At 42.3% G+C, this 17,486-nt stretch overlaps 1 protein-coding gene across 3 annotated transcripts in view; it reads left to right on the plus strand.

Moving 5' to 3' along the window:
* The window catches only part of Nfxl1 (nuclear transcription factor, X-box binding-like 1), a 43,351-nt gene extending 35,762 nt beyond the window's left edge, over positions 1 to 7,589 (plus strand). Inside the window, exons 20-25 of one of the 3 annotated variants that reach the window (XR_015636532.1) lie at positions 255 to 359; positions 2,337 to 2,423; positions 3,209 to 3,262; positions 4,180 to 4,296; positions 5,296 to 5,442; positions 6,848 to 7,589. Coding sequence is in view for 2 of the 3 variants with exons in the window: in XM_087582496.1 (XP_087438622.1) it covers positions 255 to 359; positions 2,337 to 2,423; positions 3,209 to 3,262; positions 4,180 to 4,296; positions 6,848 to 6,913 (429 nt within the window). In the remaining variant the exon portion in view is untranslated. 3 annotated transcript variants of the gene reach the window in all.
* Positions 7,590 to 17,486: the final 9,897 nt, after the last annotated feature.

Consider the following 17,486-nt stretch of genomic DNA (forward strand, 5'->3'; position numbering starts at 1 on the left):
GGTTCATCCATTACTCAGGTCAGTTCGTCTGTTACTCAGGTCAGTTCGTCTGTTACTCGGGTTAGTTCATCTGTTACTCAGGTCAGTTTGTCTGTTACTCAGGTCAGTTCGTCTGTTACTCGGGTTAGTTCATCTGTTACTCGGGGTTAGTCGACGTCGTGTTGTGTTGGATTCTGTGAAAACAACCATTTATGAGGAAAGGAAGGCAGAGGGTGACTAAAATTTAAATGACCAATTGCTTTTTGTCCTGTTAGCTTCCTTGTGGCCATAGATGCAAAGAGATGTGTCATCCTGGTGAATGCCCCTATAATTGCAACCAGAAGGTAAAACTTAGATGCCCTTGTAAAAGAATAAAACGGGTAAGTATTTTAAATGATAGAATTCCTGTGTGTGTTGATAGTTATTTGGCTTTAATTTTAAGGGTTTTTTTTTTTTTTAAAGAATCTTTTTTATTATACTTAAACTAAACCTAGTTGTTTCTGGAAATACTGATTTAAAATTCTGATTTAAAAAAATCGGCATTGGCAGTCCAATTTTCTGTAACCTAACAACAGAAGAAAGATGGTTTTCTGTTGAATCAAGCACAAGACCCTGTTGTTGGAGTAGTACTAGTGAGCTCTAAATGGAAGTCTTTGAGCAAGGGGTTGGTGTGAGCGATAAAGTGAGTTTCATGGATTGAGAAGTGGTCTGGAATTAGACTTCTTGTCCTTTATATGAAGGTACTTTTTTGCTATCAGTATTCTCCTTTGAAAATAATTAATTGAAAAGACTTTATAGTCACAACTTCATAAAATAATACATAAACATAGAAATAATAATTGCAAGATTAAAAAGTTATTGGAAGAATAGACAGTGAAAGGCTAAGGACCAGAGACCTTCAACAGGAGTTGAGAGGAGAAGGAGGACTCACTCTTTCCACAGTTCCCATCTCCCTTGACTTCAGACAGCAGTGGGACTGCTTGGATGTGCTCTTCTGTTTGCCTGGACTGAGCATGCTGCAGTTAGCAGTTGTTTCATGCGCTGATGGGTTCTCGTGGTTATTTCCTCATTGCTTTCTCCTTGCATTAACTCTTCATTCTTCCGTGCAACAGACATTTGTGGAAGTTCTTTTTATGTGGCTCTTACATTTCTTCTAGTTCTATAATTTTACTGTATTTCCCTATAGTAGGTAAGCTCACTATTTAAATTTGTGTTTAGTTTGTATTTAAATTGACTAATTTACATGAAGACATTTTCAATCTGGACAGCTCCTCAGTTTTGTGAGATGCCGTGTCTCGTCCAAGTGTAGTTTCTCACCCATTGTACTTAGGCAGTGAAGGAATTTTTACCATGAACTTTTAAAAAATGTTAATAGTTGAAAGAAAGGTATATAACTCTTCAGAACAACTCTAGGCTTTGACTGTTAGGTAGCACACTAAATGCATGTTTTTAGTGAGATAGCATGAGGCACTGTTGAAGATTTGGCTCTCATTGCACCAGTCACGCTAGTGTACAGTCAGCATCAGTGGGTAATGCTGTTCTAGACAGCTGACAGCATTTCCTTATCTGAGAAAGCTCTGTTGGACAATACTGTTCTAAAACATTCTGGAATATTCCTGGAGCTTTAGAAGAATAACAAGAAGCAGTAAATATAAATGATAAAAATAAAATTTAGCTGAGTTGGCAGAGGCATTTAGTAAATTATTACGTTGATTTTTTTTTAATTTTATGGTTTTTATTTTCTTAATTAAATAGAATAGGGAATCCCTTTAATTTGGTTCAGTGGTTAAGAGAGTACATTGCTTTTGTGAAGGATCCCATGTCTAACCACTCAAAATATCCTGTAACTCCAGCACTAGGGGACTCTGTGCTGTTTTCTGGTCTCTGTGAGCACTGCATTATGTGCACATACCCCCCAGTTAAAAACAATTATCTGTCTGTCTGTCTATCGATCTAGATAGATAGACAGATAGGAGAATGATATATATACACATATATATTTAAAGATTTATTTACTTATTGTATATGAGTACACTGTAGCTGTCTTCAGACACAACAGAGGAGGCATTGGGTTCTATTAAAGATGGTAGTGAGCCACCATGTGGTTTCTGGGAACTGAACTCAGAACCTCTGGAAGAGCAGTCAGTGCTCTCAACCGCTGAGCCGTCTCTCCAGCCCCTGAGAATGATATTTTTTAAAGCACAGGGAAAATAAAGGAGTAATCATTTGAACCAAGATACACAATGTTTAGTAAATATAACATATTTATAACCTTCAGCTATTAGGTGATTTGCTGGCATACAGTTGAGATTTGAAAGAAAAATTGACTTAGGTTTTTTAATTTTGGTTATTTGTAGGAATTGCCTTGCAATAAAATCCGTGGGAATCAGGTTTCAGTGGAATGCGATGCGGCGTGCAAGGAGATGAAGCGGAAAGCGTCTGAGGTGCTGTCTCTTTGGAGTTCTCATGATGTGCTAAGGGCCTTCTCTGTTCGTGCCAAGTGTATATGCTCATTAAACCACGTGTGCTGACATTACAGCAGCCTCCTGAATAGGCTCATTTGAGCTCCAAGGTGGTTTTACTGCTTGCCGTGTGTCAAGGTTTTGTTTTTTGTTTGTTTTTTTTTTTTTTTTAAACACCAGTTAGTGTATTTGCCCTGGCCTTAGCCAATTGTTTTCAGGGTACAGTAGCCTCTAGAAAATCTGGCTAAAATACACAGACCTGAGATCTGGGGGTGCTTTGCAGTTTGAGATGTCTCCAGTGTTGACTCTGCCTACTGCACCGACCAGTCCACAAATCATTGGTTTTATTGATTCAAAATCTGGCCTTCCAAACACTCCTTTGGAGGAAGTGATCAGCTTCTACTCTAGGAAAATGTTGTGTCACTAATTGATTTTGGATTCTTAATATATTGTAGCTTAAGAGGAAAAGTGAGAATGTTTTAGTCACAGATTCCTAATGGCTTGACTTGTGATATAAATCTCATATAGCTGATAAAAGGAAATGTTTAAATTATAACAGAAATAGCACAGATATAAATTATAGTAACCTCCCTGAATCTATTGGTGGAATCTTGTTAAGACTTCCCAGTATAACATTCGCATTGCGTCATAGGCTTTCCAGTGTCAGATTACCAAAATTGCTATGGACTAGTAGAGCCTGGGTGGGAAGATGCCCAAAATGTACAGAATTTGATATCTAATTGTTAATCTACTTTGAATGTAAATAGATTAAAGAAGCGGAAGCCAACGCTGCTCTGGAAGAAGAAAAGCGAAGGCAGCAGGTATGTCAGAGATGAGCAGATCCGCCTCTCCCACAGGTGTCCAGCCTGCAGCACGGGGTCACCGGGTGCAGCACAGTGTTGAGTTTGCTCTGTGTACAAGATTCTCCTGAGCTACTCTGACTTCTTCTGTTGACAGATGCCACATTTTATTAAGTTAAATCCACTCTAGATGGGCTTAAAGTGTAGCTTTAGTACAGGAAATGGGTATATTGATGAAATGTACAATCCAGCTATTTTGTGTAGCTAGTATATGGTTACTTTAGTTAATGGTCTTCGTTCTCTAGTCAGATACTGTGCACTGAGGTGCATTATTATATTATGGTTGCATAGGAACTTAGTGCTTACCAAAGGATAGAGATGGCTTTGACAAGGCCTGACACTCCAGGTTATCCTCTTTTTCAGTCGGTTTTTAATTCTTGCTAAAGTAATCATTTTCATTAAAGCATGAAGCATTTTCCCCTTAAAGAATTTTCCTGTATCTTATAAAGGGGCGTATGTGGAAGAGGTGGGTCGTGTTGGATAAAGAAAAGATTCTAGTTGAGGGCAGCTTCTTTTCTGTACTCATTTGGATTCCTGTGCTATAAGCCACTAGTTCTTTTCCTGCGTTATAAAAGGCTAAAGGTGTGTGCAGGGCGTCTTTGTTTGAAGAAGGTGCTCTCGGGTACAGAACAGTGTGAAGGTGAAAGCGGTATGAAAGCACGGCTTTATTGTGCTCAGAGCTGTTTGTCTACCTAACTAAACTCTATCTAGCATGAGTTGAGTATGGTCAGTAATGGATGAGAAGCTTTTTGTTGTTGTTTAAATCAAATTAATATATTTTTATACTCTTACTATCACATTGTTTGATTTCTGTTTAAGTAGAGTTGCAGGTCAGTGTACCCTTTGAATGTAATGCAGATGAAACTGTTTTGTTTTAGGCTGAGCTGGAGGCTTTTGAGAACAGACTGAAGGGCCGGCGGAAGAAGAACAGGAAACGCGATGAAGTGGCCGTGCAGCTCTCGCCTTGGCAGAAGTACAAGTCCTACCTCTTTCCGGTGTGTGGAGTTGTGGTGGCGGTGCTTGTGTGGTACATCTGCCATCATGCGGATTAATGATCCTTTAGATCTCACTTACCTCAGACTGGAGTTATATAAACGTTGACTCTAGGACGTTAGAACGTGCGCTGTAGCATATGATACACATTCACATTCCTCTCTGTGTCCTTGTCTGGCTGTAGGTAGGACAGGATGTTTTAGTGTTCTCTGAACCAGCAGTTCCCGGGCCTGTGAGATACTGTACAGTCATCATGGCTGCAGGTAGAAACAGGTCAGGAAGCTTCGTCAGGAGCACTGTGCCCCTGTGTATTAAGTTAGTCTTTGTCCTCAGATGTGTCCACGTCCAACACTTCATCCTGTGAATTCAGATAGAACTGAGCCATATGTGCAGCCACAGGGATATTTCTCTGGTCACTTACTGGGTACTTTTCTTGATCATGTAACTTTCTACTTTTTTAAAGAAATGATTCTGTAACAGAATCTTAAATTCTAACAGGAAGTTTTATAGTTAGATTTCAGATTATCAGAGAGGAATTTTTATTGGTAATTGAAGCAAATTTTACACTGCGTATTCCTCGGATATATAAACAAGTGCCAGACGAGGTTCCTTTTAGGACGTTGTTGGGTTGGGTTTTTTTTTTTTTTTTTTTTTTTTTGGTGTAAGAAGCTTTAATTGATGTTGGCATGTTTTGTAAAACTTGTGTGTATCTTTTTATGATCATAATAAAGGAAAACTAATATTTATGAGCAATATGTGCAGAGCACAGGGCTGGTGGGTGTAATGTACTTGATTCCATTTTTTTTTTTACTGTAATTTTTGATATAGCTGAGAATAATCCATTTTGTGAAATCAAACTGATAGAGAAATAATAAGCCAAATTGCATAGATTTGTAAGTCATTTAAAGTAGTTTTGCTATTTAATTTTATGATTGTTTTCATTAAAAGTTTTCATACCAAATTTGTAATGAGGAATATTTATTATTATTTAAAACATCCAGGAGCTCCTGATTTCCGGTTAGACACTAGTATTGATGGGCAGAACTCCAGGAATGTTGTAGAACACAGAACCGTTACGAGTGGTAGATGCACATCTCAACACCACTTCAGGTCAGCGGAGGAGCAAGCAAAGAGCAGACTCACAGGAAGTGAGTGTGCTTTCTTTCATGTGATAAGTGCTATTGAAACAGGTGAGAAGAGGGGCTGGAGAGACAGCTCAAAGGTCAGAGAAGGGCTGCCCTTCGGAGGATCAGATTTGATCCCTGGCATGCATGTGGCCACTCATGGCTGCATTCTCTAGCCCCCATCCCCAGCATCAGGATGCATAAAACTGGGGTACAGACAAAACACACGCACACATAAACAAAAATAAACTTTTATTAAACAACAGCGGTAGTATAAAGAGTGATAGAAAGGTGCAAGTGCCTTAGTTCATTTAGGAGAGAGAGTCCCTCAGAGAGAGGGATGGATGTTTGAGTTGTGACCAAGGACCCCCGAAAGAAGACTGAGGGGAAACTTGATGAAAAGAGAAAGCAGTAAGTACAAAGCCATTAAATTTGGGACTTTGTTAATGTGTTTGGCATAGCTGAAGGTCAAAAAGAAGGGCTATGAAATGAGAATTTAAGTTAAATTTAATTCGAGAAGGGGCAAACTCTAGGCCAGTTCTGCTGAGTGAGAGACTAAGCTAAGGATTTGGGTTTTATTCTAGTTGGAGAGGACAGCACTGAACAGTTTTAAGCAAGAAAGAGACCTTTGTTTTGGTTTTTGCAGTTGCTGGCTGCGTGGAGAACCACTACAGGGGTGGTTCAGGTTGGGGCTTGGGGGGACAGAGGAGACAGCAAGCAGTTCAGGCTGCAAGCACTGGGGACTGGTTCAGTTACGTGGGACTCTAGCGACTGGCATGAAGATGCTGCAGAAGTTTGAAAAGAATGGAGGAATGCCGGGAGGAACTGAGCACCTTCTCCAAGGTCAAGTGAGGTTGCCTTTTGTCTAACTCAGGAAGTAGAATGCTGTCCTTTTGATTCTGGTGTTAGACAACAAAATGAGGACTGAGAAAGTCAACCAGTAGTCACCAGGAGTCACAGGGAAACCATTCGTCTTACTTTCCTGCCTTTACCTTGTGACTTACCGTAAGGTTTGTGTTTAAACTTGTGGAACATTTATAGCAGAAGTTTTGAGATTTGGTTCAGTTCAGACATGCCCGTCTCCAACACTAGTGTTTGCATTTCCGCTGCTGCCTCCCCTCTTCTCATGGAATGCAGCTTGATCTCAGGCGGGAGTCCTCCATGCTGAAACTGGTGAAGGAGCTTTATTGGAGCACAGCATCGACTGTTAACTTTTATAAAGAAGTTTAATTCTTAAGTTTCATGACTATTAACATTAAGGATTTTAAACACAGGTAAGTGTTCTCTGGAAGTGTATAGACTTTTAATATCAATTGTCCGAGCTTTCTTTTGTTTCCTTTCAAGAAGTACGTCTCGGTTAGCTTCTCCTCTCACTTCTGATGTTCTTTATTGATACTCACAGAATCCTTTGTTTTTTTCTGAGCCCCAGGTACAGTGGTTGGACTCTCCGCCTGCCCCGGCTGTGTGCATGGTCTGTTGTGGCTTCTTCCACTAAGGAGACAACAAAGGAGTGATGAGCCAGCTTAAGACACAGTAGGAAAGACGCCCCCCACTTAAGAGAGAAGCTCAGTGCTGATGGCGACTTGCTCATCTTCAGGCCTTCTATAGTCACAATTATTAAAAAACTAAAATACTCCAGTGTCCAGGGCACGGTGGTAAATGAGAATTATATCATTACCCAGGAGGCTGAGAAAGGAGGGTTGTGAGGTGTAGACCAGAGATGCAGTGGTGCTAGATAAGGGTAGTAAGGTGACTTTGCTATTAGTCTTCCTGTTCTGGGAATGGAAGGTCAGGCAGATAGACAAGCTCTGGAGCCCAGGTTAACACAAGAGCTCTCTTCTGTCCTGTGGACTCGCCTACTCCTGAGTAGCAGTTTTGGCTTCACCTAACCCTGGGTTCTGGGTCCTTGTCACTAACAAGTTTTGTAGACTGACAAGCAGAGCAGTGGCAACTGCCTCTTGGAAGAGAGAGTTGGGAGGAACTCGGAAGCCCCTGTGCTCTCCAGACATCTTTAGAAGACCCCAAATGAACAGCTATCCATCTTGAAAACCATTTTTACACATTTAGAATCATGGTTTTTGTCAAATGGCTGGCATAGAACGCTGTAAGAACTTTGATATGACCATCATCCTACCTTTAAGACGTCTCCAGTAAACCTCAGAATAACAAAACAGGCTCTGGAAGTTTCTTTTTCCTTTCATTGAAGACATTTTTTCTCACATAATATATTCTGATTATTGTTTACCCTTCCTCTGCTCCTCCCAGTTCCTCCTCACCTCCCCTGTGACCTGGATTTTTCTCCTTTCTGTCTCTCATTACAAAAGAATCAGGCTTCTAAGGAATATTGAAAACTAACATCAGGGTAGGACAAAACAAGGAAAAGAGCAGAAGAAGAGGGACAAGAAACAAATGCGGAGACCCACTCATCCACACACTCAGGAATCACTTAAAACACTAAGCCGTAGGCCCTAATATATATGCAAAGGACCTGCTGGGTAGAAGGGGGAGGGTTCCGAATATGACATTGTGAGAAAAGGAACTTCTAAAGATGTTGAATTCGTTTTCTGTTGACCATCTACTACTGGGTAGGTATGCAGTAGTTTGTTTCCTTAGTGAGACTCCCTTGGAAAACCTGATTTTTATTTGCAAGGGATTATCAGTTGTATAATGCTTTTGCATGCTGCCTACTGAGTTTATATACTCACTGAGACCAGGGATTTAGAGGCCCTTGTTTCCTTGGTGTCCTCCATCCCCTCTGACCTCCTTCTCTGCAGGGTTCCCAAGTCCTGAGGGAAGGGATTGCCTTGAGGCATTCTATTTAGGGCTGAGTGTTCCAAGCCTCTCCCTCTGGCTGTGGTCTCTGTATTTGTTCTCATCTACTGCAGGAGAAAGCTACCCTGATGGCTGGGGCAAACACTGGACTGTGAGAACAACACAATATTATTAGGAGTAATTTTATTGCTACTTTTTTCCCCCTTTTTATTAGAACTGTGGCGTTTGGGTATTTGGTTTTAACCTAGGTCATCAGGCAATCTAGTCTCTGGTTCTTGGTTTCCCAAGCAGTGTCAGGTCTGGGTTCCATCCTGTGGGGAGGGTCTTTACTCAGATCAGATCCTGGTTGGTTACTCCCCTAAACTGTGCCACCATTGCCTAAGCCTATCTTCCAGGCAGGACACTATTGTAGATCAAAGGGTTTGTAGCTGGTCTTGGTATTTATGTTTATCTTTTTCATATCATGCAGAGTATCTGCCTGTACCTAAGACTCTACAACATATGGATGAGGGCTCTGTGTAGGCACAAGCTTGACTTTCCCATCTTCAGTGAGTGGTGTGCTGTGTTGTCTTCAGCAATAGAACCTTACTGTCAGTTTGAGGAGGGCAACCTATATTCTTGGCAACAGCCAGGGTTGTTTGGGTGTTTCTGTGGGACCCCTTTGGCCACAGACCCAATTAGATGTAAACCAGTCCCAGTACTGAAAGCCTTATTTGGTGACAAGAGATGGCCAGTTGGATCTCTGTCTCCAGCATTATTTGGAGATTGCATTTAAATCACCTTCATTTACTTATGTTGTAGAAAACTACTGTTAGGTTTCCATACTACCTCTTAAGTTGCCCTTAATTTTAGCTGTCTCTCCCCAGATTCCCTCCCCTATCACCTTGCTCTTCCCTTCCCCACTTGATCCTCTCATTCTAGTCCCCACCTCCATCCAACCATAACTATTTTCTTTCTCTTTGTCAGGGAGATTTGTTCCCCCTAGTTCCTCCATACCTAACCTCCATGGTTCTTGTTCCCTGACTTCAAAATATCTCTCATTCAACTATCCAGAGTGTGCCTTTCTGAACTTTAAATTATTCAAGATTTTATACATCAAAGCCACTAACAAAAACATTTAAACCTAACTATACTAACAATCTATATTTCTAAATTCTTCCTAAGGATGCTCCAGTAGTAATACTTGGAAAAGATCAATCACTGTTATTCTAAGTGCCAGGGACACTGCCCAGCAGAGTTTTCATACAGCTCACAGATTATGAGGGATGAGGTGACCGAGAGGGCAACAAGCAGAGCCAAACTCAATAGCAGCATAAAGTGCACAGGACTCTGAGAGGCACATCCAAAGTGGCTGTACTAACCATTGGGCCATCTTCCATGAGCTCCGAAGGTGTTTGCTGGTCTCACAAAGTCCCTGAAAAATACTCCATTATGGAAATATACCATATTTTCTTTATCCATTCATTTGTTGAGGGACATCTAGGTTTATCGATGTCACTTTTATATCCTCAGTTGGAGGGGCACCCAAGCTGTGCAAATATCTGTTCTAACTGTCCCTAGGCCTAGGCTTGGAAGCTTCTAGCCTCTGTAAAATTTAATCCAAGATGACTGAATCAATCTGGCTTCACTCAGCTTCTGTCCGAATTGCTCTGCTTGGCCTCATACTAACTTTGGTAATATATTCTAATCTTATGGCTCCTCATTCTCTGGCTTGTTTTATCTTCGTTTATATCTAGCTTATTCTCTCTGCAACCTGTCTCTGTAGAACTGTCCTGGCAAAACACACACACACACTCACACACACACACTCATGCACACATGGGCGCACACACCCCTTTCTCTTGCCTCTCTTTCCTGTGCTGTTCTCATGAGTTGGGTGTATTTTATATCTGACTCATTCTGTAAAATCTTTTTCTGGTTTGTCACTTTGTCATCCCCTCAATCAGATGTCACTTTCAAATATGGCTGCTTCCTTCCACAAATGAACTTTACTTTTACTGTTAGGAATTAAAGGTATATACTAGGGACTTGTCTGTATTTTAGCTAGATCTTGCTATAATCCAGGGTGTGTCTGCTTTCTGCTGGATCATATAGACCTAGGTCTTTGAATATGATCTCTTGCCAGAGCAGCCATGTTGCTGGATAAAAATCCCTCCACGTAGTTGAATATTCTTGCTGGCTACTAGGAATAAAATGATGAATGTAGTTGAACAAGTGTGTCTGTAATGGACACTGAGTACATACCCGTGTCACTTCACTTTATGCTTACTAGTCACCATCCCTGGGGAGGGTAGGGCGGATGCTAGCCAGAGATGAGTACATTTGAGCAATAAGATTGCATCAGAAGCTCCCGAGGAGGATAAAGTAAGTGCGTGTGCTAAAAATAAAATTCCTCTGAGATTCCCTTGTGGGCCAGTTCTTAGTGTCTGTGTCCCAAGTGAGTTCCATAGCATATTAGAGGATGGTGGCTCAGAAACATTAGGTCTGCATACAGCATTACATATCAGCACTAAGGACTTCCCCTTTTAATTGTTTTTTGAGATGGTCTTACTATGCAGCCCTCACTGGTCTGCTGCTCTTTGTAGTCCGGGCTGACCTCAGACTCACAGAGATCCGTCTCCCTCTGCCTTCGAGTACTGGGATTAAGGGCATGTGTCTCCACTCCTAGCATCTTTCCCTCTTAAGAGAAGCTCATCCTCCTCTGTACTAAAGTTCTAGTTTGCCTGAGTTTTTGTCCTATTTAATTTTGTTTCACAGTTTTGTATCTTTGCATCATCTGACAATGTACTCTGATGATTTAATGCCCTTCCCACATTATTTGCAGATATTTTCAATAGCCGAAATGTGTGTGTTCATTTCATTGTTCATTTAGTTGTTCTACTGGAATGAAGTTCTCTGAAGGCATGAGCTCTGGCAGCTAGCCAGCCCCAAATGAACGAAACAGATCACCAAATAGATAAACAGAGGACACTTGTCCACTGTCAGGCTGAGATGCCAACAACTTTGCTAAGACTCCCCGCCCCCCAGTTGCCTTCATTTGTAGTATTAAGTGCTAATTTGGCCATAGTTATGTCATGGCCAAACATTACTCTGTAAAAATCACCTTCTCTAGAGGCATACTTCTTTAATTTCCCATAAGTTTCTCTCTCTCTTTTTTAAAAAAGGCTGTCTCTTAAAAAAAAAAAAACCAACAACAACTATCAGAATCATTTGTTTTAACATTTTGAGATAACGCAGTATATAAGTCTTATCTGTAGTCAACATACCTCAAAATGGCACACTGGAACTTTGCACATTCCTTTTGCTGGGAGGTCCTTACTTTTTTTTTTTCTGTAATAAACATGAGGTTTATTGATAGGAACCAGTGCATTGGGGTCAAGACTCATATCCCACGCAGGGGCAGTGGAGTTCGACGAGAGGCTGGGAGAAAGGGTATTTAAAGGAAGAAGCCACAACCCAAGGGGGCAGGGATGGCGTCCTTGGAAAATCACAAGGAGAAGCTTCTTGTCTCAAGATTGCTTAACTTTTCCTGGAAGAAGCTTTCTGTTATCTTTACTAGGTCTGGAATCGCATATCTAACGTCCTTCTATCTAGTTCCTGGGAGAGCAGGCTCAAGAAATGTGACCTTTTACTTATAGGTAGAGGGCAGGGTCTGGAATTTGAGGTATTTAGGGCTTTTTTAAACTTCTGACTTCTTAGCTGCACTTTTTATTCTTTCATTCCCCACTTCTTCTAGTGGCTAGTTCTAATCATAGAACTAAATTTAAGTATCTTTATAATATTGGCTTTCTTGTCCTCCTAAAGCATGATACTGTTGGCATAACATCAAAATCTGAACAGTACTCACTCTTTCTCTAATGAAGGTAACTAGTTACTTTAATACACATGGACCTATAATGAGAAGCAGAAGCAAAACTAAGAAGGGTCCCATAAGGGAAGATATCAGAGTAGTCATCCAAGGAGATCTACTAAACCAGCTCTCGAACCATCCCTGATGCGCTTCTCTGTCTCTCTGGCTTTTGTCTAACCTTTCTCTAAGTTTATTCATGGAGTCTTTAATTACTCCTGAATGGTCTACATAGAAGCAACATTCTTCTTTCAGTGTAGCACACAGACTCCTTCTTTAAGGAATATCAGGTCTAATCTTCTCCTATTCTGAAGGACTACCTCTGAGAGGGAGGTTAGGTATTCTTGGAGATCAACTAAAAAGTCTTTTTTACTCTTTTTATATCTGAGTCAATGGCAGCTCTGAATTCTCTATGAGCCTTGCATTGCAGGGCAACAACAGATGTCCTTGTAGCTGACCTTGCAGTACCTCAACTCTTTAGTATCAGGATTCCAATCTGGACACTATCTGAACCTACACACAAAGGTCATGACTGTCTTTTAGAACTTCTAAACTTATACAGGTTGTGATCCCTGAGGCACAGTCCCAAGAAGTGTTAGGAGTACTAACATATGCAATGTTACATCATTTGCAATAGAAATCAAGTCTATCCCCATGGAACCCAGGGCAAACATGAAATTCTTGTTTCTAAAGTACACTCCTCAAGTGAGCATTATAGCAACCCCCAGTCACATCTCTAATGTATCCACTTATCTGATGTGCAAGTCTAGGGAGCTTTTTGAAGATCTGAGTGTCCCTCTAGGTCCCAGCTCTCAGCCCCAACAGCTAGTACACGGCTGGTGAGGGCTGAGACTTGACGGCTGTCAGGGTGGTCAGCAGCACCAGGTACGGTCCTTTCCAGCAAGGCTCGAGTGTCTGGGCTCGGTGCCATCGTATGTAGCTGAGTCTCTGACCTGGAACTGATGAGATGTCTCAGAGGTCCCCGAGGCATAGGCTGCTGCCAGCTGTGAGCAGATTCCTTTCTGTATCACCTGTAGGTCTTTTAGTCTGGCACATAAATCATTATTACTATGACATGTTGGTTCAGTAACATCATCTAATACAGTCAGAGGAGCTGAGGTCCCATATAAGATCTCAAAGGGGATAAGGCCGAATCTGGAAGGGGTATTTCTTGCTCTGAAGAGAGCAAGAGGGAAGGAGTGCCACCCAGTCTGTGCCAGTCTCCATGGTTAATTTGGTCAGGGTCTCTTTTAGAGTTTTATTTATTTACTCTACCTGTCCTGAACTTTGAGGTCTGTAAATACAATGTAATTTCCAATCGACCTCTAAATACTTGGCCACACCCTGGCTTACCTTGGCAATGAAAGTAGGGCCGTTGTCTGACCTGATCACCTTGGGCACTCCAGACCTGGGAAAGATTTCTTCCAGTATCTTCTTGATGACTACCGAGGCTGTCTCTTGCTTGGTGAGGAAAGTTTCTATTTATTCCTGAAAAGGTATCTACAAGCACTAGGAGATACTTGTGATCATATTTTCCTGGTTTTATCTCAGTGAAGTTCACTTTGATTTCCCACTAAACTCTCTATGTCTCTTTGCCCTATTTGCTTGCTAAGCATTCACTTACTGACATACCTTATACTTTTTTTTTACTGCCTCTCTGGCTAAAATCTTAAAGTCTATTACATATACCTTAACTATTTGGACAAGCTTCTTATCTCCTAAATAGTCCATTTGTGTATTTGGCAAAGTGAGTCTTTTGTTTGTTCTCTGAGGAATATAGTTTTCCCTCAAGTGTGCCATTGTCTTTTTTTTCCTTTAAGAAATTTGGGCCTTTTCTTCTGTTGTACATTCTAAGTGAGGCCATCCCTTAGTCTGCTCCCAGTTCCCAGTGGCTGTCTCTTGCAGGCCTGTAACCAGAATAGGTTCCTGCATAGCCATTTCTCGAGCCACTTGATCTGCTTTGTTACTGCCCCATGCCACTGAATCTCTTCCCTCCTGATGTTCTGGGCAATGAATAGTACTCACAGTTGCTGGCTTCACCAGGGCATCCAAGAGATGGCAAAGGCATCTGCGGTGCTGACGTGCTGGGGGGTAGAGGTTCAGCCACCCCAGATGACATTGTGTTGTCCACCATGGCAGCACCCACTTATCTCTGACCTTCATGAAGAGAACTGTTCCCGTCTGTGGACAAGGTAGCTTCAGCTTTCAGCAGGGGTCAATCAGCCAGTCGCAGAGGTCTTCCCTCCACCCATGGGCTTCTGCCAGTGCTTGACACTCGTGTTGTGGTGGCTCTAGGTCAGGACTGGGCAGCAAGGTGACCAGATTGCTCCCAACCAGTGGAGAATCTAGTCCATGTCAGCTGACCAGTGGTCCCATCCTCTGGGACATTTCATTCAAAGGCAAAACATCAGCCACTCTACCACAGTCCTGGATTGGGTGATAATTGTTAGTGCCCGGCTGGCAGGAGCGATGTGTTCCAGGCAGAATGGCACTAAGCCACACATCTCCCAGCATCAGGTACTGGTGCACTGAGACAAGTCTTAAGCTCCACATACACAATCTGCAGATATGCATGCCCATGGCCTCACCCAGCCATTTCAGCCCACATAAGCCATTTTGGAGAGCAAATTTCTCATGAGCAAGGGATAGGGGCAGTCAGGGATTACCATGAACTAGTGGGTAACCTGGCCCACGCCAAGGTCCACTGTTCTTCGGGCAGTTCATAAGTGTTGTTTGTTGCCAGTAGCCCCCTGTACCCAAGGTCTTTGGATACTGGCCCACTGGGGCATAGGAGCACAGAGCGTTGGGTCCCTGTATCCACAAAACAACTGGGCGGGCTTCCCTTCTATCTCTGTGCATATCCAGCACTCTAGGACCGAGAGGCTCTCCAGTGGCCCCTCTTGTTCTTTCTGGGGCAGTCCCTGACCCAGTGTCCTTTTTCTTTGCATTAGGCACACTGATCTTTAGCCAGGAATTCTCTTTTGTTGCCAAGTACTGTCTTCCTAGGTTCCCTAACTACTGTGGCCAGTATATGTTCCTCTCTTGTCTTTTATCTCTCTTTAGCTCTCTAGCTTCCTCTTCTTTTTGTCTCTTTTCTTCCCTAGCTTTCTGCTCTTTTTGTCTTCTTTCTTTTTTCAGTCTCTCTGTCTGCATCTTCTTCTACAGCTATTAGGTGCTATCCACTTTTGTGCACAGACCCTGAACCACACATCAACCTTATTTTCTCTGCAACTTACAATAACTCTCTCAGCGACTTAGCTTAACCCTTCAAGTTTCTGCAACTTTTTCTTCATATCTTTTCCTTACTTTAGCCAAATTGGTGGGGCATTTTTTCAGCCCCTCAGAGACCCACCATTGGAGTCTGATGGTAGACCTGGCGCTCCCTTACCTTCAGGCATATTGAAGTCAACAGGCAGAAGTGAGGGCCTTCCATCTGTGTCTGGAACATTTTTTCTGGCCTCTAGTAGGATTCTGTATTTCCTGTAACAGCTACTAACAAGCATCTCAAGTGGGATGGCGAGAAAACAAGAGTCCAGAAAATAGAGGTCCGCCGAACAGGACAAATAGCATTCAGTCACACAGAAAGAAATTCAAAAGGTTAACGGACAAAAAATAGAAGTGCGCACAAAAAACAAAAAACAAGCGGCTGTCACGAGATCAGCACAAAACTGAACTGATTTAGAAGGGAGCTTCCATGAGCTCACCAACGACAGATGAAGGAGAGCAGACTCCACATCACTCTTCCTTCCCAAGGGGACACCAAAGACAGATGAAGGACAGCAGATCAAAAATAATGGTTCAGTCAAATGTGCCTTCTGGAGGCCAGCCAATATCAAACACTGGCCACTCCAAGGAGCAAAAAGTCTGCCACGGTACAAATTGTGTGCTCTAGCAGTCCAGTGGTCTAAAGTCAAACTCAGGAGTCCCATCGTCAAAGTCACAAGTAACACAAAACAAAGACCTAAAACACATAGACAAAGACCACTCTACCAAACTCAGAGGAGTCCCATCATCAAAGTCACAAGTAACACAAAACAAAAACCTAAAACACACAGACAAAGACCACTCTAGAAATACAGACAGCTGGGAGGACGGTGGGTCTTTTCTCCAATCCAGGAGAATCACCGAATCCTTATCGGCACCCAGATGGGAATCTCCCAGGCATCCCTGGGGTTCGCCCAGACCTCCTGGGACGTCTCCCAAGGCAGCACAATCGGTGAGCCCCTGGCACGTCTACCACTCACACTTGCATCTCTCCTGAGACACGAGCCTCCCTTCTCAGCCCGAGACTGGAGCGACTGCAAAACCAGAACTCCAGAACCCACCAGCAAATACAGACCCAGAGTAGCAAATACAGACCCAGAGTTTAGCCGGCACAAAACACAAGCACACAGACGAAGACACAGATGCTATCTCACCTCCAAGTGGGTCTTCGGAGACGAGGGTGGTCGCTGATCCTGGACGAGCCCCCAAATAAAAGATCCCCGGAGCGGGGAGACTCTCACTCAAGTCTCAGGATGATGCGACCTCCCAAGAACTCATGTGAGACCGTCCTTGTTGTAATAAACATGAGGTTTATTGATAGGAACCAGTGCACTGGGGTCGAGACTCATATCCCACGCAGGGGCAGTGGAGTTCAACCGAGATCCTTACTTTTAAGGAAGGTTCCTATTTATTCATATGACTCAGTTGAAGAAGATGAAGGCACAGAAAATTATTTCTATGACTAACACACAAATGAGTATTTTTGTCAGTAATCACCATAAATTTCTTTAATGTTTGTTTTTTTCTTTTAAATTATATGACTAGTTTGATATATGCCTGAAATGCTAGACAATAAAACTTTCAGAATGGTACCAGAAATACTAATTTTTTATTTATTTATTTTTTTGCAAAACAAGAGTATTTTAAGACGCTGGACAGTGATTAATCATTTGTTAACTGAGGGGCTGGGAGTCCAGTTGTAGAGCACTTCCCTTGCAAAGCTCACAACCACAGCTCTAATAATGTAAGTTTAAGTCCGTGACATGATTTTCTAAGGGAATAATGCCACAGTGATCAGTAAAAAAATCACTGTGAGCACGCTGCATAATTAACTTGAAAATAAGACATGTTTGATTTCTTACAGTATTAAATTACAAAGTCTAAACATAGACGCTCACCCTCATTTCTCATACTGTGCTCCCAAGCAGCAAAAAGTACCTCAGCTACTGCTCCTGATACTCATGGCGGCTGGAGCTATTAGGAGGGAGTATTTAGAGCAGTTACCTCATCAGTACAGTAGCCGCCTCTGGAACCTAGCATAGTGGAGCAAGGAACAGGGTAAGAATCTACTTAGCTATTTCTGTTTCATAGCTCCCACAGCTCCACCAGGGGGCAGAACTGGGAAAAGAAACTCATCTGCGACTTCAAGAACGGACACCCATTTGCAGACTGCTCAACTCTGGCC

Source organism: Rattus norvegicus, chromosome 14 (genome assembly GCF_021556685.1).
Source record: "Rattus norvegicus strain SHRSP/BbbUtx chromosome 14, alternate assembly SHRSP_T2T, whole genome shotgun sequence".
In the NCBI taxonomy this organism is placed as follows: Eukaryota; Metazoa; Chordata; class Mammalia; order Rodentia; family Muridae; genus Rattus; species Rattus norvegicus.